Source organism: Leopardus geoffroyi, chromosome E3 (assembly GCF_018350155.1).
Source record: "Leopardus geoffroyi isolate Oge1 chromosome E3, O.geoffroyi_Oge1_pat1.0, whole genome shotgun sequence".
Taxonomy (NCBI): domain Eukaryota; kingdom Metazoa; phylum Chordata; class Mammalia; order Carnivora; family Felidae; genus Leopardus; species Leopardus geoffroyi.
Window position 1 is genome coordinate 10448977 of NC_059340.1, and position 19270 is coordinate 10468246.

Below are 19270 nucleotides of genomic sequence, written 5' to 3' on the forward strand. Positions count from 1 at the left end.
AAACAAAATTTAACGGAGTGCCAGGTTGGGCCCTTTTAATAAGGGGCTCAGATTTTCTAAGAATGTTCTTTTCTCAGAGCCCATTTTGTCAGAGGCCAGATGGTTTCTCCAGGGCTCAGGGGAGAAGTTTGCACGGCAGACTTCCAGAAGCCGGGGCTGCCCATCTTGACTCAGAGGTCTTAGCAGGAGGCAGAAGCGGCGAGGTCAGGAGGTGTGCATTTGGGTCGAGGAGGAAGATGCTGGAATTGTTGCCTGGCATCCACACTCGACTCAGGATTCTAAGGAATGGCCTGGTTTTCTTGTTGAAGGAGGCTGCTTGGTAGAGAAGTTAGTTGAGAGCAAGAGCCTGTTAACAGTAACCCGGAAAGCAGTTCCTGCTTGAGACTCACTAGAAACAGCATTCCTTTGCTGTGCAGTGAGACTGCTCTGTGGCCCCGAGGGATTCTTACACCTGTTCGTTTACTTAAAAGAGAGAGAAACTGCCTATTATGGGGCTCGAACTTACAACCTTGGGATCAAGAGTCACATATTCTACCCGCTGAGCCAGCCACGCACCCGTTTCTTTTCATGAGTAGTACCTTAAATACTCTGTTGTTTCCCTCCACCGTCTTCTCAGATTCCACATGGCTCCTGAGGTCATGTGGGGCCACTAGCCTGTGCAAGGATTGTTTTTTGAATGTTAACCGCAGTGGGACCTGCCGGGGCCCGGTGTCTTCTGTGTGTGTGTGTGTGTGTGTGTGTGCGTGTGCGTGTGCGTGTGCGCGCGCGCACGGCACCTCTCGGTCTGGTGGAGAATGGGTTGGGTCTTGCCCAGTGGACTTCTTGCCAGTTTTCTTTCCGGGAAGTCGGGAGGGGAAGCCGACAGGGTGTCCCATCCTGGGATCTCTAAAGGATCCTCCATACAGGATAGCAGTCCAACGTGCGTCACAGGTGGCTGTCACCTGGTGTGCCCCACGCTCCCCAGACCCGGTTCGCCAGACGAACAGCCATGAAACCGCAGAGCTGCAGGGAGACCTAACAGATGGCCAGTTGCTTGGGCTGAACCCCCTCGTGCGTCCTTGGGAGCATCCGGCCGGGGCCTCCCCGCATCTGCCTTTCAAGTTTTGATGAAGAGCTTTGGTCTGTCCTTTGCGCTTTCTTGGCCAATCTTGAACAACGGTGAGACGTTTGATACTCACAGGAAGTCAACAGGCTTATAACATCCCTCTGAGAGGCTTCCTTTTGCAGTTTGTTGTCATGAACATGAACCAAAACGATGAAGACTGTACTTAATTATAACCTACTACTAATCTCTTCCCCCATCTGTAACCACCCTCTAAGCGTAAAATACCAAATACACAAATAAAAGCAAAAACTGTTTCACGATGGCGGGCTCTTTGGTATGCAGTTTGGGGACCAGAGAGAATTGTTTCCTGTACCTGTTCTTTTGTTCACTGTCGGAGACAAGGTAAACGTTAATAAAATTATTCATTATTACTGGCCTCGAAGCTTCTCTTTTTGAACGGGATTGGGAGGGAGGGAAGTCAGAGCAGCTTTTCAGGTAGCCTAGAGATTCTGTAAATAGCACCAAGGTGCCTTGGAATCTGTAGGGTCTTTCTCATGCATTATATTCTTGAAACTAAGAGTGTGCTCAATAGATATTTTTTTATTTTAATGTTTATTTTTGAGAGACACAGAGTGTGAGGGAGGGAGGGTCAGAGAGAGAGGGAGACACAGAATCGGAAGCAGGCTCCAGGCTCTGAGCTGTCAACCCAACGCGGGGCTTGAACTCAAACATCATGACCTGAGCTGAAGGCGGCCGCTTAACCAACTGAGCCACCCCGGCGCCCCTAGATATTTTTTCAAGGTATTCTATCAAAATATAAACAAAATGAAAAGACACGTTAAAGACTAAAAAGATGAGGGGTGTGTAAAGAATTCCTGCAGGGGCGCCTGGGTGGCTCAGTTGAAGCATCAGACGCTCGGTTTCAGATCAGGTCATGATCTCATGGTTTGTATGTTCGAGCCCTGTGTCAGACTCTAATGCCGGTATGGGGCCTGCTTGGGATTCTCTCTGCCCCTCTCCAGCATGCTTCCTCTCTTTCTCTGTCAGTAAATAAATAAAAAATTTTTAAATATGTATATATATACATGTAAAGAATTCTGGCAAATTGTCCAGAGAAAAACCCCACAGAGAAGGAAGGTGTTATTTTGTGAAAGAGGAAGTAAGGCCAAAAAACGATGCTCAGCCCCACTAGCAATCCTGGCATTCCTTGTAAATCAAGACCGCGAAGAAAGAAAGTACCGTCGTGCACTCCATTCAAGTGGCGCACGTCATGAACTGACAAGCCAGTTGCCTAGAGGGTTTGTGGTCTCTCGTGTTACAGATGAGCATGTAAGCAGGTGGTCACTTTGGGAATGAACTTGAATATCGAATTAACCTTCCCCTCCCAGGTATGTACCCCAGACAGATCACAGGGCAGCAGAAGCTGCATTCGGATAATGGAATGAACTGTAGGCGCATGTTGATGGATCACAATGATGTGATAGATGGGACCTAGGCCCGGGTGTGGACAGACTGCAATGGCACTTTTGTTAGATTCCAAGCCCCTCAGAAATACTTGTAGATGCCAAAACAAGCAGTCACTTAGGTTGGGGGAGGTTGAAGAATGAGAATAGGTGCCTTTGGGGAGTGAGTTCACAGCCAAAAGTAGGTGTCAGAAGGCTGGGGAGGAGGAGTGGAAGGGAGGCTCTTTTGCACCTTAGGCTTGGGGGTGGCAGACCCCCTGGCTCCAGGGGTTTCTAGAACGTGCACACTTCTCAAGGTGCTTTTTCTTTGGATAATCCATAGCTTCCCATCAACCTTTAGTATCTCTGTGACCCCAGGGGCACTTGGGTGGCTCAGTTGGTTATGATCTTGCAGTTTGGGAGTTTGAGCACCGCATCAGGCTCTGCACTGGTGGTTCGAAGTCTGCTTGGGATTCTCTCTCTCTCTCTCTCTCTCTCTCCCTCCCTCCCTCCCTTCCTCCCCCTCCCCCTCTCTCCCTCCCTCTCACCTCTCTCCCCCTCCCTCCCTCCTCCCTCCCTCTCCCCTTTCCCTGCTTGTGCTCTCCCCCTCTTACAAAATAAACTTTAAAAAAGAAAAAAAATGGGCTCAGAGAGGGTCTGAGCTAGGTCCCACCGCAGATTGACCTTAACACCCTACCAGTGGTTGGAGGTCACTTCTGCCATTGCTGAGGCCTGAGACAGAAGCCAGGCATGTAGGACGATAGCTCCTTCCCATTGGATGTGTGAGGTTCTGTCCATCTCTGCCGGCTGGAGACCTCTGGGTAGGTGCACAGTCCCGGGATCGATGGACACCAACACCAGCTTGTCCCAGTTGTCTGAGTGGGGCTCGGGCAGGTGGTCCCGGCATGGAGGGCCGCTGGCATACAGCCACCAGCCTCCCTGCACTTGTGGGTGGTGAGAAGACAACAGGCTGGAGATTTGGGATCTGGGCTCAAATCCAGCATAGTTTCCATGGGCCTCCAGCCTTCTCTGCCTGTGTGAGGAAAGTGACATCAAAGGGGCCAGTTACCGTGGGAACCAAATGAAGCATGGCCCAGCGGGGAATAGAGTATGGCAGCGCCCGCACAGTCACGGGCCTGGGAGTCAGACGGACTTGGCTTTAGTCCCGGTGCCACCGTGCACTGGGATGGGGGACAAGCTCCTGGTGTGAGGCCCCAGGGATTTCCCACATCAAGGCTTGGCCGCTGCACTACCTATCTTCTCCACAGGGTGGCAGCCGCGGGCAGCCCTGGCCCCGGCCTGGACGGGACAGGCCGAAAGAGAAACCAAGTCTCTGGCCAAAAGGGGCCCACGGGACCGGAGGGCCTGGGCTCTGAAATTCCAGACTAATGGAGGCTTGGGACCCTGGTGGGTGTCCCTGGGGTCTCCTGCGAGTGGGGTGCCATTACCAGTTCCATGGCCTTAGGCAAGTCAACGCCCAGTAACAGAAGGCACCCAAGCAACCTGTGCATTTGTGGGTCCCCCAGGAGCCAGTGTGGAGTCCCTGAAGCGGACGGGGTATAGGCATGGGGGCAGCAGCCGCGGGAGGGGTCTCTGGGTCTCTGGGAATCAGGGCGGGGGTGGGGGGCCGTGAGCCGTGGCTCCTGGATCATCTCCGCCCGTGTGTCCTCCGGCTCACCTCCCTGTCCTGCTGCTTCTGACGCCTATGGCGGGCGGGCTGCAGCGCTGTTCTGTCTGCCCCAGCGCGCACCTGCCGTGCGTCCCTCTGTCCCACGTTCCACGGGAGCGTGCACGGTGTGTGCGCGTGGGAGTGTGTCTCATTCCCTGGGACTCTCGCTCCCTGGGTGCCTCTCTCTCGTTCTCCCTCCCTCTGTGCATCTCTGAGAGTCTGCGGGTCTCTGTGTCTGTCGGTCAATCTCAAGCTCAGGCTCTGCCTGTCTCTGGAGGAGAAAGGACACTCTGTACATGTGTATGCATGTGTGTGTCTGTTTCTCATCCTTTCCCTGCCTGTGTGCCTTTTTCTGTGTGCTGCTCCCTCTCGAAGTGTGTGTGTGTGTGCGTGTGCGTGTGTGTGTGTGTCTTTCCATCTCTTCCTACTTTCTGGTTGCCTGTGTGTGTGCGTGTGTGTGTGTGTGCACCCCACTTCCTTCTTTCTCCCAGTCCCTCTGTGTATGTCTCTTCCTCTTTGTGTGACTTGGGTTTACATGTGTGTATTTAGTGTGTGCTTGTGTGTGTGCGTGTGTGTGTGTGTGTGTGTGTGTGTGTGTGCTCTCTGCGCCTGTTTGCGTCCGTCTCTCTCTCTCTCTCCCCTCGTCCCTCGGCGTCTCTCCCTGTCTCTGCGAGTGTCTCTGTGTCTCCGTCTGTTAACAGCAGAGCCTGTCCGGCAGAGCAGCGGATGTGTGAGGGATGATTCAGGGGCTGACAGGAAGCCCGCTGCCTTGCCTGCTGCCCGCCAGAGTCTGTGGCGTTGGCGTCAGCTCGGGCAGGTGTGTGGGCTCAGGATGAAGTGGCCGCAGTGAGGAGCCCCCAGCTGTCAGGTAAGTCTTGCCCAGGAGTGCCTGGAGCCTGGCCCAGGGCCAGGGGTCCGGAGGCTGGCTCCCACTGAACTCCCCACGGGGGCAGGAATGGCCCCACTGGCCCAGCGGGAGTGCTGGGGGGGTCCCGCTGGGTGGGGTGGGGAGATGCCCAGCCGCTGGGCCCTGGTCCTGCCCTGGCGCCCCTGGCTGGGAAGTGCTCCCTCCGGGACCCTGCGGCACCCAGGGGCAGCCTGTTTCTGGCCGCCTTCCCACCCTCGCCTTCCCCAGCCCAGCCTACGAGGGCCTGGGAAGCCCCTGCGGGTCCTATCGCTTCCAGAGACCGGTGAGGGGCCAGGCCCACGAGCCCTGGTTTCTTCGTCTGTAAATTGGGACTGTAACATCCCTGCCACCAGGCTATGGGAGGACGGGTGGGACTCCACAGGCAAGCGTGTCCAGGGCCTGCCTCAGGCCAGATGGAAGCAGCCCACCCACCGCCCCCACCCAGCCCCCAGCCTGTCGCTCCAGCTCTCTGCTCTCTGACTGCGAGGCCGTAGGCCCTGGGGATCTGCTTGTGCCCGGCTCTGTCACCATCCCCCACCCCACTCCCCCACCCCCACCGGCCTTGACCTTGGCCATCACCATTCCCCACCTCTGCCCCGGAACAAGGGCTGCCCAGGCCTCCACACTGGCCTCCTGAGCATTACGAGCCTCCGTTAGAGGCCCCTGGGTCGGCCTTATCTGAAGGCCAAGATTACATGGGAAAGGGAACAGGCACCAGAGCAGAGCCCAGCGGATAAAGCCTTCCCAGGGCCCAGATCCGAATCTCTTGCTCCACTCCTGCCCCCTAGTCTGCCCTGCCGCCCTGGTAGGCCTCCGTTTCCCCATCTACAGCTGGAGGTAGGGCTGGGAGATGGGGCGGGAGGCTGGGACACTGAGGCTTGGCCTGCCCGGCCCTGAGGGCTTTCCCACCGAGGGCTGTTGCAAACCTTGTTCATCTGAAAACTGCGCACTTCCCTTTGTGCTATTTTGGCCTGCGGCACCTCGGCCTGTGGCCACAGGCCGCCTCGCCTCCCCACCCCACCCAGCCCTGCCTGCCCCTTGGGGCCCTCCTGGGGCCCCTGGGCCTGCCTCTCCTGGGGGCTCAGCCTCCTCCCCCAATCCTCATCCTGCGCCCACCAGCTCGTGGGGTCTGGGTGGGAAAGCCCGGCCGGAGGGCGGATCTGCTCAGTCTGGGGGCCTCTCTCTGAAAAAATATTTCATGCTTCTTAAAAATAGAATTGTAAGAAAGGGGTATGGGAGCGTGGCCTTTGGAGCCAGCCCTGCCTGAGCTGGGGTCCTGGTTCTGCTGACGGGCTCGCTGGGGGAACTCGGACAGAGTGTCTGCCTCTCTGGGCCTCCCTCTCCTCCTTTGGATGAAGGGAGCTGGCATCTCCCAAGTGACACTTGGCGCGTCTGTGACAACTGAGGGGCCGGGCCGGATCCCAGCCCGCCCCGGGGTCCCGGCACGATGGCCCCCATGGGGCGGTGGAGGGGGGCTCAGGCCAGTGTGTCTGGGGGACCAGGCGGGACGGTTCTGGTAGGGTGACCCCGCACTATTCACTGCAACACCCCCTGCCCCCAAAAGGCTGTGGCTGCCCCTTCCCATTCCATGGGGACCTTGATGGTGGCGAGTCGTGGTTGTCATCCAGCCGTGTCCCCCAAACTCCCACACTAGCACCTCCGAGCACCATCTCGATGCTGGGCCTCATGTGACACACCTGAGGGATGTGTCATTATTTCCCCTGTTGTAGAAAGGCTGCCAAAGGCCAGTGAGGCTGGGATTCCACAGCAGAGGCAGACACACGCTGTGTTCTCGGGCTCCCCCCCCCTTCCCTCAGCCAGTGCCAGGGGGACGGGGGTGGGCCAGGATGCCCCCCCACCCCGGCCTGACCGTGCTGCTTGTCCCCGGACAGCCGGGTCCAGGAAGCAAGAGGGCGCCCTGGTGGCCAGGATGCCCTGTGGTCGAGGGTCCCCCTTCCCCAGGACGGCCACAGAGGTCAGCAGGCCAGGTCCTGGGCCTCCGCCGCCAGGCCGCAAGAGCACGAGTGAGTTCTCTAAACCAGCCGGCCAGAAATAAGACCCTTAGCACGCTTCTCTTCCGGAAGCCTGGCCGGTGAGCCAGACTGTTTATCATCTGCCGAAAGTGCTTTGAGGAAGGCACTGCGTCGATCCCCATTTTGTAGATGAGAAAACCGAGGCCAGGAGACAAACAGGCACAAGCTGGAGTCCTCCCTCCACGACCAGGTGCTCCCAACCCCACACAGCCTGAAGTGCCCTGGGGCGGGCGGCCCAAGGTGGGGAGGGGGGTGCGGGGAGGAGGTTGTGCAGGCCTGGAGGGCAGCGCCCTGGCTCTGACAGGGTGGGGCTCAACACGGACAACGTCGTGGGGTGGCGGGGGCCGCCCCGTCCTGAGATTTGGCGACGCTCGTGCTCCCACTGACTCATTCGGTGTTTGGGGAAGGAGGGGTGGCTTCTCCATGATGGCCCCGACGGAGGCTCCGTGTGGCGTGGAGGTTCCTGGTCATTTTTGCCACAAGGGTGGAGGCAGCCGGAGAGGCGAAAGGGACCGCCGGCCGCCGCGGTGTAGGCCTCGGGGAGCCCAGGGCAGGAGCCGGGCGGTACGAGGCTCCGCTTCTCCCCCGGCCTCGCCTTCCCCGGCTGTAAAGTGGGGAGAAGCCCTCCCCCGGGTGGCTGAGGCAGGGGGAAAACAGGTGTGCACAGGATGCATAGGGAGCCGGTGTGGGCTCCGCGTGCCCGCCCTGGGGCAGGCCCCCCTCGGAGATGCCCTGTCGCCCCCTCAGCCACGTCCCCCGGCCACTGCCAGGAGACCGTCTCCACACTGGAGATGATTCTTCCCGGAAACCCCCTCAGCAGGGCACTCCCCGGGCCCCGGTGTGTGGCTGCCCGTGGCTTCGCCAAGGACTGGCAGTCCCAGCGTGGCTCCGCGGCTGGGACCAGCCACTGACCAAGCGGTGGCCCGAGGCCAAGAGGGATTCAGAGTCTCCTCACCCTGCAGAGTCCGCCTTCCAGCCCACGACGCTCCCGGCACCTCCCGCCGCCAGCTGCAGCGGGAGCCCGCCAGGCCTCTCTGCCCCCCGCACCCTTCTTCCCCTTATGCCCTCAGGACCCCCCTGGTGCTTAAGGAAAGGAGATCCCACTCCTGATAGGGGCCGAGAAACGCCCTAGGGTGGGTGGCGGCTGCTGGGGCTCCAGTGCCGAAGGGGCCGTGGACCGAGCTCAGGAAGCAAAGCTGGGTTTACAGGAGGCGACAGGGTAGAGCCAGACTTAGGGCCCCGAGGCTGGAGTTTGAGTCCTGACTTTTTACTTTGCAGATGGGATCTCCAGCCTCAGTTTCTCCTTTCTTCCTTCTCTTCCTTCCTTCCTTCCTTCCTCCCTCCCTCCCTCCCTCCCTTCCTGCCTCCCTTCTTCCCTTCCTTCCTCTTCCTTCCTTCCTCTTTCTTTTCTTTCTCTCTCCCTCTCTCTCTCTCTTTTTCTTTCTTTATGTTTATGCATTTTGAGAGAGAGAGAGAGAAAGAGAGACAGAGCATGAGTGGGGAAGAGGCAGAGACAGAGGGAGACACACAGAACTCAAAGCAAACTCCAATCTCCCAGCTGTCAGCACAGGGCCCAACGTCTGGCTCGAACTCACCAGCCATAAGATCATGACCTGAGCCAAAGTCAGACGCTCAACCGACTGAGTCACCCAGGCGCCCCTCCGGCCTCAGTTTTTATATTTGTGAAATGTTGGGAGGGCAGTTGTGTGGATTAAGCAAAGGCACATGGTGCTGTCTGGTCCCCAGAACCTTCCAGCACTTAACCAAGTGTCGGTGATGGCCCTGGGGCCAGGACTGCGGGTTTGGGGTCAGATGAGGGAGCAGGGTGGTCCCAGGGCTGGTTCCAACCTGACCCGTTGCTAGGGCAGGGAGGGGAGCCGGTGCTCCCAGGGTCTGGGCTCAGCCGTGGGGCTGTCGGGACAGGGGGTCTGGAAATCCGAGGGTGTGGGGCTGGGCAGGACCCTGGAGGGGCGGTCACGGGATTATCCACGTTGCAGCCCTGCAGGACGAGTGGCTAGGAGCGGACATGAACGTGGACGCCGAGCTGCTGTGGCCGGGGGCGGCCCTGCTGCTGCTTCTGGGGACGGTGGCCAGCCTGTGCGTGCGCTGCTCCCGCCCAGGTAACAGCGCGGCGGGGGACAAGGGCGTACCCAGACCTGGCCGTGCTGGGTGGACCAAAAGACAGGCTTCGACAAGGCAGGGATGAAACCCTAAACCAGCCCTGAAGACCATGAGTCTGGGTCACTGTGGGGCTTTGGTTGTGCTGGGTCAAGGGGTCTGGGGCAGGGGAATGCTCTGGAAAAAGGGTGGAGATGTGCTGTGCTGCCTGCAGCGTGGACCTTCATGCTCTGCTCTCCCAGAGAGCAGACACCATATCAGTGACAGGTGGCCCGCGGCGATTGGCCGGCCGTGTCGCATGTCCCATCTGGGGCCTGCCCAGGGCACAGGGGAGACAAGATGGGGGGATCTCAGAGCTCAGTGCCCGCCCCGGCATTGGGATGCTTGCTGATCTGGTCTTGTTCTTGCAGTGGTGAAGAAGTCGGAGAAGATCTACGAGCAGAGGAGCCTGTGAGTGCTTAGGTGTCCCCAGCCCAGTGACTTGGGGTGCCCTGGCTGTGGGCCTCCACAGGGGCAGCCCCTTGGGTGTCCCCGCCCCCCTTCCCTCACCCCTTCCCGCCTCCTTCCTCCAATGGGTCCCGAGCAGTCCAGCCTTGGGAGGAGGGACAGCCTGCCTGCCCAGAGGTCCTCCCCTTGCCCCCAGCCCAGGGGAGGCGGCTGTGCTGGTGCTGGGGGCGGACACAAGAGTCCTGCCCTCCTAGGCCACGTGGGGAACTGAGACCGGGCGCAGAGCAAAGCGGGGTACAGGTCTCTCCTGGAAGAAAGGCTCACAGAGCTCAGAGCTCCAGGAGGATGTGGGCGTGTCCTGGGGGGATCAGGAGGCCTGCCTGGGGGAGGTGGGGAGGATCTGAAGACAGAAAGAAGGCAAAGGGGGACATTCCAGAGAGAGAACAGTGCGGGCCGTTGCCCACCGAGGACCGGGGCGGACAAAGTCTTCTGGGGCTGAGGTGGCAGGTACAGGCCTCTCTTGAGACACTTGAGCTGGGCGAGCGGGCGGAGGCTGTGGCCTTTGTCCTGAGGGCCCGGGGGAGCCACAGAGGAGCCGGAAGCAGGGAGCTAGGGGGAGAGGTGAAACGGGGTCATTGACCCCAGGCCGGATGGCACTTCGGGGACAGGCGAGCGCTGGGAGGGTCAGAGGTGCCGGTCGCTGCAGACCGGGGTGTGGCCCAAGGACAGCCCGGGTCAGGAGGGCAGGGGCCACTGGTGTCCTTACACTGAGCAGGAAAGTGACAGACGGCGGGCCTGGGCTGAGACCCGGGAGAGACCCCCTGCGCTGAGACCCGCGTGCACACGTGTGCACAGGCCGGCGTGCCCACTCACACCCACACGCCCCCCGCATTCTTGCTCATGCGTGTGTTTCTCACACATGCGGCACCGTGTGCCCGCCCGGGGAAGGAACTCACCTACGACTGTGCACACACGCTTTCTCATTTCCTTTTGCAACTGAAAAACCACAATGAAGTTTGAAAATAGAGTGTCCCCATCCACACCCAGCCCTGGGCCCAGGACTAGACTTTTCCCGGCTTTTTTGACCACTTGTTCCCCTGTGTCTCCAGCCCACAGGCTCCACAGGGGGTGAGGGTGGGGTGGGGGACCTGGGCCCCCCTGGTGCCTCCCACACCCCTGCCCCAAGGCAGGCCTCCTCCGTATCTCCTGTCTCCCTTCCTCTCTCAGTGCCTGCCCACTCGGGGCCCCTGACTGAGTTAGAGCCAGAAGTGAAACTTTGTCATGGTGGGAAGTGGAAACTGGTCCTGGACAGGAGGAGAACCCACTTCACTTGGGTTCCATCCTGCCAGCCTACATGAAGTGACCGCTGTGTGTTCCAGGCCCAGCTCCCGTGGGAAGCCACGCCTGACTCTCTCCTGTGGAGTTAGGACAGCCCTCCTAAATCAGGTCACCCTGAGCCCTCAGCCTTCCAGGAGCTCCTGGAAGCCTGGGCCAGACACCCATTCTGGTCCAGAGGAGGAGCCCCAAAGGCTTTAATGTTTAGCCAACCTACCCTCCCACCCTTAGTGGTGGCTTCTGCTCTCCAGGGAGCTTCATGGTCCAAAATGGCAGCCAGAGCTCCAGCCCTCATCTCTGTGTTCCAGGCAGTAGTAAGAATGAAGGACCAGGATAAAAAGGGTGCACCCCTGTTGGCAGTGCCTCTTTAAGGGCGTTTTCCTGGAGGTCCCAACAACCTTGGCTTGCGTCTCATTGACTAGGGCTTAATCACAGGGCCATGCTTAGGCACGAGAGAGACTGGGAAATACAGTCTTTTAGATGGGCCTCCATAAAAATCAGAGACCCGTTTCAAAGAAAGAAGACACGGGGCTGATGGCTGGACACCTCGCTGTGTCTGGCTTTGAAGTTACCTCACCAGGTATTTGGGAGCAAATGGTGGGTTGGAACATCTCAAAAGGGGCTGAAGTTACCGTCGGTTGAGATCTCTGAAGAGCCACCTGACCCTCACCGGAGAATCTCGGGGCCGCCTCCCCAGCCCCCGCCCACAGACCCTCCTGACCATCTCCGGGGTTCCTGGGGAGGCCGTGGAGACAGCTGGCTCCAGCCTGGGGCCGTGTGAGAAGGGTGGACACCCGGCGGGCAGGGTTGGGGAGCAGTCCGGAGAATGGGGCATCAGGGAGCCCTGGATCACTCTCACCCTGGTCCGTCCCTCCTCTCTCCGTTCCTCGCCCCTGTCTGTCCATCTCTCCTGTCTCTCTGTCCCTTGGGCTGTGGGAGGCCATGCGCTGGCTCAGCACAGCTCCGTGTGTTTCCAGGGAAGAGAATGCACAGAACTTTGCGGTGGCCCGGACCTATTCCTGTGAGTCCCCAAACTGAAGGGTCCAGGGACTGGGCTCAGGGTTGGGGGTGTCCATATCTGTCCCCATCGTTCTGAGGTGGTGGCCAGGCCTGATCTGGTGGAGTGAGGGGCCTGTAAGTGGCAGGCTGGTCTGGGGGTCCAGCCAACACCCCCTTGTCCTTCGCAGTGGTCAGGCAGGCCTGGCCAGGGCCCCTGCTGGACACAGCCTCTGACGTGGCACCAACAAGGTAGGCATGAGCCCCCGACCCCAGGCCCAGAGGGGTCACAACCCCATAGGAGGTGATGGGAAGGAGGGTCCTGCGGTCCCCACCTGGCTGAGCTCCGGCCAAGACCTCGCTCCCTCCCTGAACCTCAGAGCCCCCGAGCTGGATTCTGAGGGCTCCATGAGGGGGCCATGGGGCTGTGGTTCACAAACCCCAAGGCCTCCTCCCCACCCAGCCCTCCTCAGCCCCTCCCTTCCCCCTTTCCTGCAGGAAGGACAAGCTTCTGCGGTTCTCCCCCAGCGTCGAGGGTGAGTGGCCCTTAGACACAGGGTGGGGGCAGGGGTGAGGGGGGACTGAGACACAGGGGTGGGGGCAAGGGTGAAGGGGGGACTGAGACATGTGGGCAGTGGGGAGGGTCCCCTGAGGTGTTGGGCTAGGAGGCCTGGGGGGGAGGGGACAGAGGGCAGGTGCAAAGCTACGAAGGTAGGAAACACCTGGGTCTGGAAGGCCCTTCCTTGGGGGTGGGAGTGGGGCCGAGACGGGAGGAAGCCACAAGCCCGCCTTTCTTCCAGATTCTGCGTCCTCCAGGTACCTGGAGAACTTCAGCAAAGGTGGGTGGCATCCGGGGAAGTGGGGGCTGCGGTGGGGCCCACAGCCCGGGGCTCAGGCCTAACTCTCGCCTCCTCCTGCAGGAAGCAGACGAGGATCTGATGGAGCCTTCATGTGAGTGGTCTTCTGCAGGTCCTGGCCCCTCATCCCCGCCCCCACCCACCCCTGCTTTGAGCTTCCCCCTTTAGGAAGACTTCCTGCCCCGGAACCCACTGGCCCAGGCAGGCTCTGCCCCTCAGGTGGTTATGGCTTTGTGGGCACAGGGACATGGCCCTGCTCTAGGGAGGGTTTGTCTGGGGGGACTCATCCCACATCGCCTAGAGACAAGTTCCAAAAACCCCAGGGAGGAAGGGCCCTCAGGGATGTCTCTTCATCTCACAGATGGGCAAACTGCTCCCCAGGGAAGAGGGGGACGAGTCGGGATGGCTGGAGCCAGGCTGGGTGGCTCAGGGACGGAGGGACCAGGGGAGAGCCTGGCCCAGCCCCCATGAGCCCCCGGGGGAACAATATATTGGAACAGCCCTGGCCTCACTGTCCCCCGTGATGCTCCCACCCCAACCACCCGCCTACCCAGCAACCAGCCTGTGTTTTCTTGCCAGAGACCCCATTGCCACGCACTATTACAACTGGGGGCAGTTCCAGAAGCCCTTGGAAGGTGAGGCGGAGGAGGGGGAAAAAGGGGAGGTGGGAAACTTCAGAAGCCACGTTCCCCGGGCCAGAGGCGGTGGGAAGAACGTGGAGGAGGAGGCTGGGCCTAGGTCTGGACGCGTGGCGGAGTTGGGGAGCTCGGGGCCAGAGCCCAGGAACGCAGTAGGGAAGGGATGTGTGGGAGGCAGAGAGGGGACAGGGTGATGGGCCGCAGAGGTGAGGGAACCAGAGGGGGAGCTGGGGGCAGAGGTAGCGGGGGAGGCTGAGCCCCCGTGTCGTGCAGGCCCCCCCTCGGGACTGGGCAGCAACCGATGGGTACACGTGGGACCTCGGAGAAAGGCCCTGGGCAGGGTGGCCGGGCTGACCGACACTGAGCCCTGCGGGCTCTGAAGATGCCAGAATCTTAGGCCCTTAACACCTTTGGTTCACAGAAGAAGAAACTGAGGAGCGAGGGAGGGCAGTGCCTGCGGAGAGGTGCTCGGGTCTGGGGCTTGAGGCCAGTTCCTGCATCTTGGCTCCTGCCTGGGCCATGCTGGGGGGTGGGGTCCGTGGTGGGTAGAGAGGAGGGTCTTCTCCCCGCCCCCTGCACCCACCTCAGCTATTCTGAATAAGGGAGGGGCCCCCAGAGATGAGGCGGGGCCCATCTTTGACACAGATGGATGCAGGCGGTGGGCCAGCAGTTAGAGCTCAGCTTGCCCCTGACGGGGGCCATGGGGGGGTGCCAGGCTCTGATAGGCCTGGGGTCGCCCCGCCCCGCCCAGAGGTACTGCTTCAGGACCAGCCTAGGCCCGGAGCCCGCCTCTCCGTGGCCTCCAGCAGCAATCCCTGCCCCTCACTGCCCGGTAGGGTAGCAACGGGCCTCCCTCCCTCCCTCCCTCCCAACTAGCCAACTGCCTGATTGCAGCCTGAGCCCTACTCCCCCCTCCCCGGTGCATTTGGGGGGGACCTCAGAAGACAATGAAGGAGCTCAGGGTGGCGGCTGCCGAAGCCAGGCCAGTGTCAATGAAGAAGCTTGTCCAGGAGAATGTTCGGGAGCCCCCCGGGGCGGGGGGTGGTCGGTGCAGAGGCCGAGGGTTTGGCAGGACGGGTCACCTACAGAGGGAAGGCAGGACGGAGGGAGGGAGGGAGGGAGGGAGGAAGAGCCCGGCCTGCCGGGCAGGGCCGACCGGCACCCACAGCCCCGTCTCCTCTCCCCGGCAGAGGATGATGATGCCAATTCGTACGAGAACGTGCTCATCTGCAAGCGGAAGGACACTGAGTCAGGTGAGGCTGCCAGTCCCGGGAGCTGGCAGGGAGGCCAGCCTCCTCGGCTGAGATCCGAGGCCCCCGTTGCTCAAAGGCACCACTTGCCTCGAAACCCGAAGGTTCACCTCAGCTCTCGTGCCTTTGGATAAAGCACTGCTCGAGGCCTGGAGGGGCCCCGGGGGTCCGGCCCTAGTGAGATGCGCCGACAGGACCCCTTCCTCCCCCGAGGGGCCGCCCAGCACGGGGCACAGGAGGAACCCAGGTGCCCCTGCCGGCCTGAGGCCTGGGCCAGCCCCTCTCTCGGTGTCTCCCTGCAGGGGACGAAGGATCTGAGGACTATCAGAACTCAGCTTCCATCCGGCAGTGGCGGGAGTCCAGGAGGGTGGTGGGTACGTGTCTGGAGGGCAGGGGCTCCGGAGCGGTCAGCTTCAGCAGGCTTGCGGTGGGGGGGCCTGGCCTGGGAGGATCCGGTGGGCGGGTGTGGGCGAGGGAGGGAGAGTCGGGGTCTGACCCGGGAGGGCCAGGCCGGGAGGGCTCCCCTGCAGCCCGTGCAGCTGACTGTGCAGCGACGCCTCTGGCCTGTCGGTGGCCGCAGACGCCTCGAACCCCGTCGGCAGCCCCCCCACGGGCCAATCTCCGGTGAATCGCAGGGATGAGACTGACACACTGTTCAGTGTGGCATGTCCCGTAGGCTGTTTTGCAGCCTCTGGGGGTCTGGGCCCGAGCCCCTGGCTGGGGGAACGGGCGTGGGTGTGAACACGCGAACCGTCTGCCCCCTGGTCCGCAGAGCAAGGCCTGAGGGAGGCGTCCCCGTCGCCGGCAGGAAGCCCGGACGAGGAGCCCGATTACGTGAACGAGAGCGTGGCAGCCACAGAAGCCTAGCGAGGGCCTGGAAGGTAGGTGCCCCTTCTCCCAGGGCAGTGGGCCTCACAGGCCTGAGAGGCCCCATCCCAAGGGGAAAAAAACAGGGCTGGGGGAGCCACGTGGGGGCCCCGGAGGGGGTCGAGGGGTGGCACCCATGGCGCTGAAATGGGGGGGGCTCTGTCGGGTGATGGGACCGCGCCCCTAGGTGCTGGGCCCCCTGAGCAGCCCGTGCCCACCCCGCCCCTGGCTCCCGTGGCAGGCCCGGCGAGGGGACAGCTCCACGGCAGGCACAAGGGCCTCAGGCTGTTGTGGGGGGTCCGGCCGGGGGTGCTGGTGAGCTGTGGGGTGACGGGGTGGGCCCTGGGTGGTCTCCGCAATCCTGAGCGAGTGACTTCACCTTCCGGGACTATTGCCTCGCTGGCAAAACAGTGCAACTGGGACACGGCATGTGAGGGACACAGGGACAGGGGTGGGACCTGGAGACAGAGGAGGGTGCCCATGACGGTCGTGGCTGGGCCGTGCGAAGCACCCGCTTGGTCAGCCAGCGTGGGGCTGAATGTTCGTTCACACGTGCCCTCCCGTGGCACAGAGAGCTCAGCCACTGCCCCTCCCCCAACCATACCTCCCAGCACCTGCCACGGGCAAGTCAGCCTTAAGCGCTGCAGACACAGTCATAAAATCCACTCATGGGTGCCCGGCTGGCTCAGTCGGTGGAGAGTGCAACTCTTGATCTCAGGGTGGTGAGTTCGAGCCCTACAGGGGGTGTAGAGATTACTTAAAATTTTTAAAGCTTTTTAAAAAATTTATTTATTTATTCTTGGGGGCGGGGGGGCATGAGCAGAGGAGAGGCAGAGAGAGTGGGAGACAGAGAGAGAGAGAGTCCCAGTCTCCACACTGTCCGTGCAGAGCCTGACATGGGGCTCGAACTCACAAAGCATGAGATCATGATCTGAGCCGAGATCAAGAGTTGGACGCTTAACCGACTGAGCCACCCAGGTGCCCCTACTTAAAAATAAAACCTGAAGGGAAAAAAAAATCCACCCAAATCCCCGATGGTTCAGGACTTACACTCTGGTGGGAGAGATTTCACAGATGGCTGTAGGCTGAGAGAGGAAAGGAAGAGGCATGTTAGGGGGTGATAAGCCCTGCGGTCGTGGGACTGGGGCAGGCCAGGGCAGCTGTGGGGGCTCCCTCCTCGCCCCGCTGGGGGAAAGATTTGCAGGGGGGCAGCGGCGCGCCCAGAGGGTCTGACGATGGGGAGGCGCGGCCAGCCACGCGGCCTGCGCCTGGGTTTTCTGGGATGGGAGAGGGGGCGGCCTGGGAGACTGGAAAGAGAATCCCCGGATGCTGAGGAGAGAATGGAATTGAGGGCACAAGACAGGGAGTGGAGAACATTCCGGAAGTTCCGCTGCAGAGTGGGGAGCGAGGGAGCAGAGAAGCAGAGACGCGGGGCAGGAGCCAGAGTGCTGTGGTTTCTGAGCTGAAAGAAACGATGCTGTGAGGTAGGTTAGGGTGGCAGAAACGACACAGTGGGTTCAGGCTTGGGGTCCAGCTGCGGCTGGATGGAACCTTTGCGTCCAGCATCACGTCCAGCACAGGGGACCGAACTCCACGGCCGGTGCTCACAGTGTCCTGGAGGCTGGAGTGACACGATCCCTGGACTCGAATTAGCGGAAGGGCTGTGCCAGGCGAGGCGGAAGCAGGGCTGAGTTAGAGCAGACGCTCTTGGCAGGTGCCTTCTGGGTGGGAGGGGAGAGGACGCGCCTTGAAGGTGAGTGTGGGTCACAGGGCAGAGGGCGTCCCTGTGCGGGTTAACCCCAGCCGGGCGGCATCGATAAGCACAGTCAGGATTTCCAAGGGAAGGAAGGCAGCTTGATGGGCGGGCTCAGCCTGCAGGGCAGGAAGGGGGCTGAACGCTGACCATCTCCACCCATCCTGACCCTGACCCTGACCCAGCCACCCTGGTGCCGAGGGAACAGAGTGCTGTCGAGGCAACCCTTTTCCTTGTAACAAACCTTTTCATCTTTGTTCAAGGAGCCGAGGGGACCACCGAGCTCAGAGGACTATTTACTGCCTCCCCAAAGGTCACTTCTCTGACTTGCTCAACCGCTAGACCCCCCACGGTTGCTTCTGGGAGACGCGCTGACACGTCTGAGGACCATCCACCAGGCCGCGGGGGACCGGTGGGGAAAGGACAGTTACAGGTGGAATCACCCCCTACCCCCCAACCCGGCTCCCACGGGAGCCCAGAGCCCCTGCCGCGACCGGATGTCAAGATTCAGGGCAAGTTGCATCCCTGTCCCCACGTCTAGAACATCGTGCATCACTGGTACTCCTGTGCTTTTTGCTTTGGATTCAGGTTCCAAAGTGCTAACCAATGCCGGCTGCTGGGCTCTTCCTCGTGGTCCATAAGCTTGTACAGTTAATTTATATAGGTGGAGCCGTATTTAATAATCCACATCTCCGGGCAGAGATCCGATCTGTCTCGCCTCCTAGAAGCATTACACGTAATTTCAGCAGAGTTAGGGGAGCCCCGGCGCTGCTTTCTTTGGGCCTCGGTTCACTTGGAAGAAGTAAGGCTGCAGGGAACTTCGCACAGCCCGTGGGGACGTCTGCTGTGGACAGAGTGCGTCACGTTTCCGAAGGAGCGGAGCCGCGCGGCCGAGCTGACTGGGCAGAAATACAGCTGTCTCACGGGAAGGGCAGGGGCCCAAAGGGACCTTCTGAGTCAGAAAAGCCACAGCCAGAGAAACGAGATGCTTCCTTCAACTGAAACATCCCAATAGACCATTTTCATTTAAAAGTAGCAATTCTCATGTCTGCTTTCTCTGCTTCATGCAAAAACCTTCTAAGGGAATGAAAGTCTTGCTTCATGGAAAGGGGCCTTGCCCCGCCCCAGGCCAAGGTTGGGGGATGGAGAGAGGGTGTGCTGGGGACAGAGACCTGGTCACAGGGTCCAATCCTCTTTCCATAAGTTAGTGCCACAGGTTGGGAAACGAGAAGGAAAAATGACAACAATCGTTGGCCACTTGTTACTTCCCACCCAGGAGTCCTGATCTCACAGGCTCAGACGGAGTGGGGTGCGGTGGGGGCTCCGGGCTCCATGGTTTCTGGGTGTGGGGAACCCTCTGGACCCTGGGCCTCCCCCCAAACCTCACAGGGACCATGGAAGCTCCAGATGAAAAATAAGATGGAGAAACTATGTTTTTCTAAAACCTCACCTTGCAGGTTTTGAGGACCTTAATTCTTTTTCTCCCCTAATTGGAGCCCTAACCCAAACAGCCAGTTACGTGGGAGCCTTCCCTGTGTCAGTTCAGTGTCCCATTCAACGCTGTGGCCCGGGCAGGTGACAGACCTGCCTGGGAGGAATGGCAGAGTGGAAGGGAGCTCTAGAGCCGCTGTGGCCAACCCTGGGCCGGGAGAGGATTTAAAGAAAGGCTCATGGGCTTGCCTGGCTGTTCCAGCACCATCTGTGTTTCTGCGGCAGTGGGGACACAGGAGGCAAGCTGCTGGGACCCTCTGTCCTTGAGCCCACAGGGCAGGAGCCAGCATGGCACACAGCTGTTTTCTTTTTCTTAAAAAAAAAAAAAAAAAAAAAAAAATTTACGTCCAACTTCGGCTCAGGTCATGATCTCACAGTTCATGGGTTCGAGCCCCGTGTCGGGCTCTGTGCTGACAGCTCGG

At 60.4% G+C, this 19270-nt stretch overlaps 1 protein-coding gene and 1 long non-coding RNA gene across 4 annotated transcripts; one reads left to right on the plus strand and one right to left on the minus strand.

Annotated features, from left to right (window-relative positions):
- Positions 1–3421: 3421 nt before the first annotated feature.
- LOC123588828 lies at positions 3422–4477 on the minus strand. Its single transcript, XR_006708026.1, has 3 exons — positions 4281–4477; positions 4166–4237; positions 3422–3520 (listed from the first exon to the last, which is right to left on the minus strand). It is a non-coding gene; the product is annotated as an uncharacterized LOC123588828 (long non-coding RNA).
- A 275-nt stretch (positions 4478–4752) lies between these two features.
- Positions 4753–18392, plus strand: LAT2 (linker for activation of T cells family member 2). 3 transcript variants are annotated; one of them, XM_045460122.1, is made up of 13 exons: positions 4753–5024; positions 9094–9216; positions 9625–9664; positions 11953–12017; positions 12184–12244; positions 12491–12528; positions 12793–12831; positions 12913–12943; positions 13429–13484; positions 14678–14740; positions 15040–15111; positions 15510–15618; positions 17621–18392. In XM_045460122.1, the coding sequence occupies exons 2-12, from the start codon at positions 9123–9125 to the stop codon at positions 15602–15604; spliced, it is 654 nt and encodes a 217-aa protein (XP_045316078.1). In that variant the 5' UTR covers positions 4753–5024; positions 9094–9122; the 3' UTR covers positions 15605–15618; positions 17621–18392. The 3 variants fall into 3 exon arrangements, with proteins under 3 accessions (XP_045316078.1, XP_045316076.1, XP_045316077.1); XM_045460120.1 differs by lacking the exon at positions 4753–5024 and adding an exon at positions 5093–7286; XM_045460121.1 differs by lacking the exon at positions 4753–5024 and adding an exon at positions 5106–7286 and having other exon boundaries at positions 11974–12017.
- The last annotated feature ends 878 nt before the right edge of the window (positions 18393–19270 follow it).